This window comes from Penaeus monodon, chromosome 33, assembly GCF_015228065.2.
Source record: "Penaeus monodon isolate SGIC_2016 chromosome 33, NSTDA_Pmon_1, whole genome shotgun sequence".
NCBI classification, from domain to species: Eukaryota; Metazoa; Arthropoda; class Malacostraca; order Decapoda; family Penaeidae; genus Penaeus; species Penaeus monodon.
In genome coordinates, this window is record NC_051418.1 from 17,173,113 (window position 1) to 17,174,021 (window position 909).

General features: G+C 39.5%; 1 protein-coding gene across 1 annotated transcript in view; it reads left to right on the forward strand.

Annotated features, from left to right (window-relative positions):
* LOC119594110 (queuosine salvage protein-like) overlaps nt 1-909 on the forward strand; it is a gene marked incomplete in the record, with an annotated part of 4,969 nt that overhangs the window by 2,755 nt on the left and 1,305 nt on the right. The window contains 2 exon segments of the mRNA XM_037943168.1: nt 95-472; nt 474-638. Coding sequence (XP_037799096.1) covers nt 95-472; nt 474-638 — 543 coding nt within the window.

Sequence of the window (909 nt, forward strand, 5' to 3'; positions counted from 1 at the left end):
GATTGCAGACTTTACTTGGATTAGTTTATATATTTTGTGAATGTTCTAAAGTTGGTGCAGTATTATCAAATATTTTTTTTTCATTCTTAAACAGAAGCGAACTGGATATATGGCCATGGTTGCTGCTATTAACCGTGCTATCGATGAGGGCAAGAAGATTTATGATCCCAATTACTACTCCAAATTGACCCTTGATGACATTAAGCACATATTTCGCTCCGAGACTGAGTCTACTATGCCACTTTTTGATGAACGAGTTCGCGTACTCGGTGAAGTGGGCAAGAAGTTGATAGAGGAATATGAAGGAACCTTTCTGAATGTTCTTAAAAGGGCAGACTGCAGTGCCTTGAAACTGGTGGACATTGTAACTAGTGAATTTGAGTGCTTTAGAGATGTTGCAAAGTATGAGGGGCAGGAAGTGGCCATGTTCAAGAGGGCACAGATTTTAGCGAGTGACATCTGGGTCCTCTTTAAAGGGAGAGGGCCTAGGAGCTTTCACAGACATTGACAAGCTAACAATATTTGCAGACTATAGAGTACCTCAGGCCATGGCTCATTTTGGAGTGCTGAAGTACTCTCCCTCCCTGGAGAAGAAGCTGAAGAAGCAACACATCTTTGAGAGTGGAGAGCAGGAAGAGGTACTTGAAGGATACTTGTTTGACTAAGTCCTTTGATTGCAATTTGATTTGTATGAAAGATGCCAGAAATTGAGTATTGATTTTTTTCATTTTTAAAGGTTAACTTGTTGATGCAGGGAGTGTAAGTCAGGCTATATGCAGTCCATTAAATTGTTGTTGTATTGTATGTATTTTTGAAACCTGGACTGCTTCACAAGTGTGTTGCAATTCCAAGGCCTACCTGTTCTTACTGATTAACCTTATGGCATAATTTTTTTAGAAAAAGGTTTTG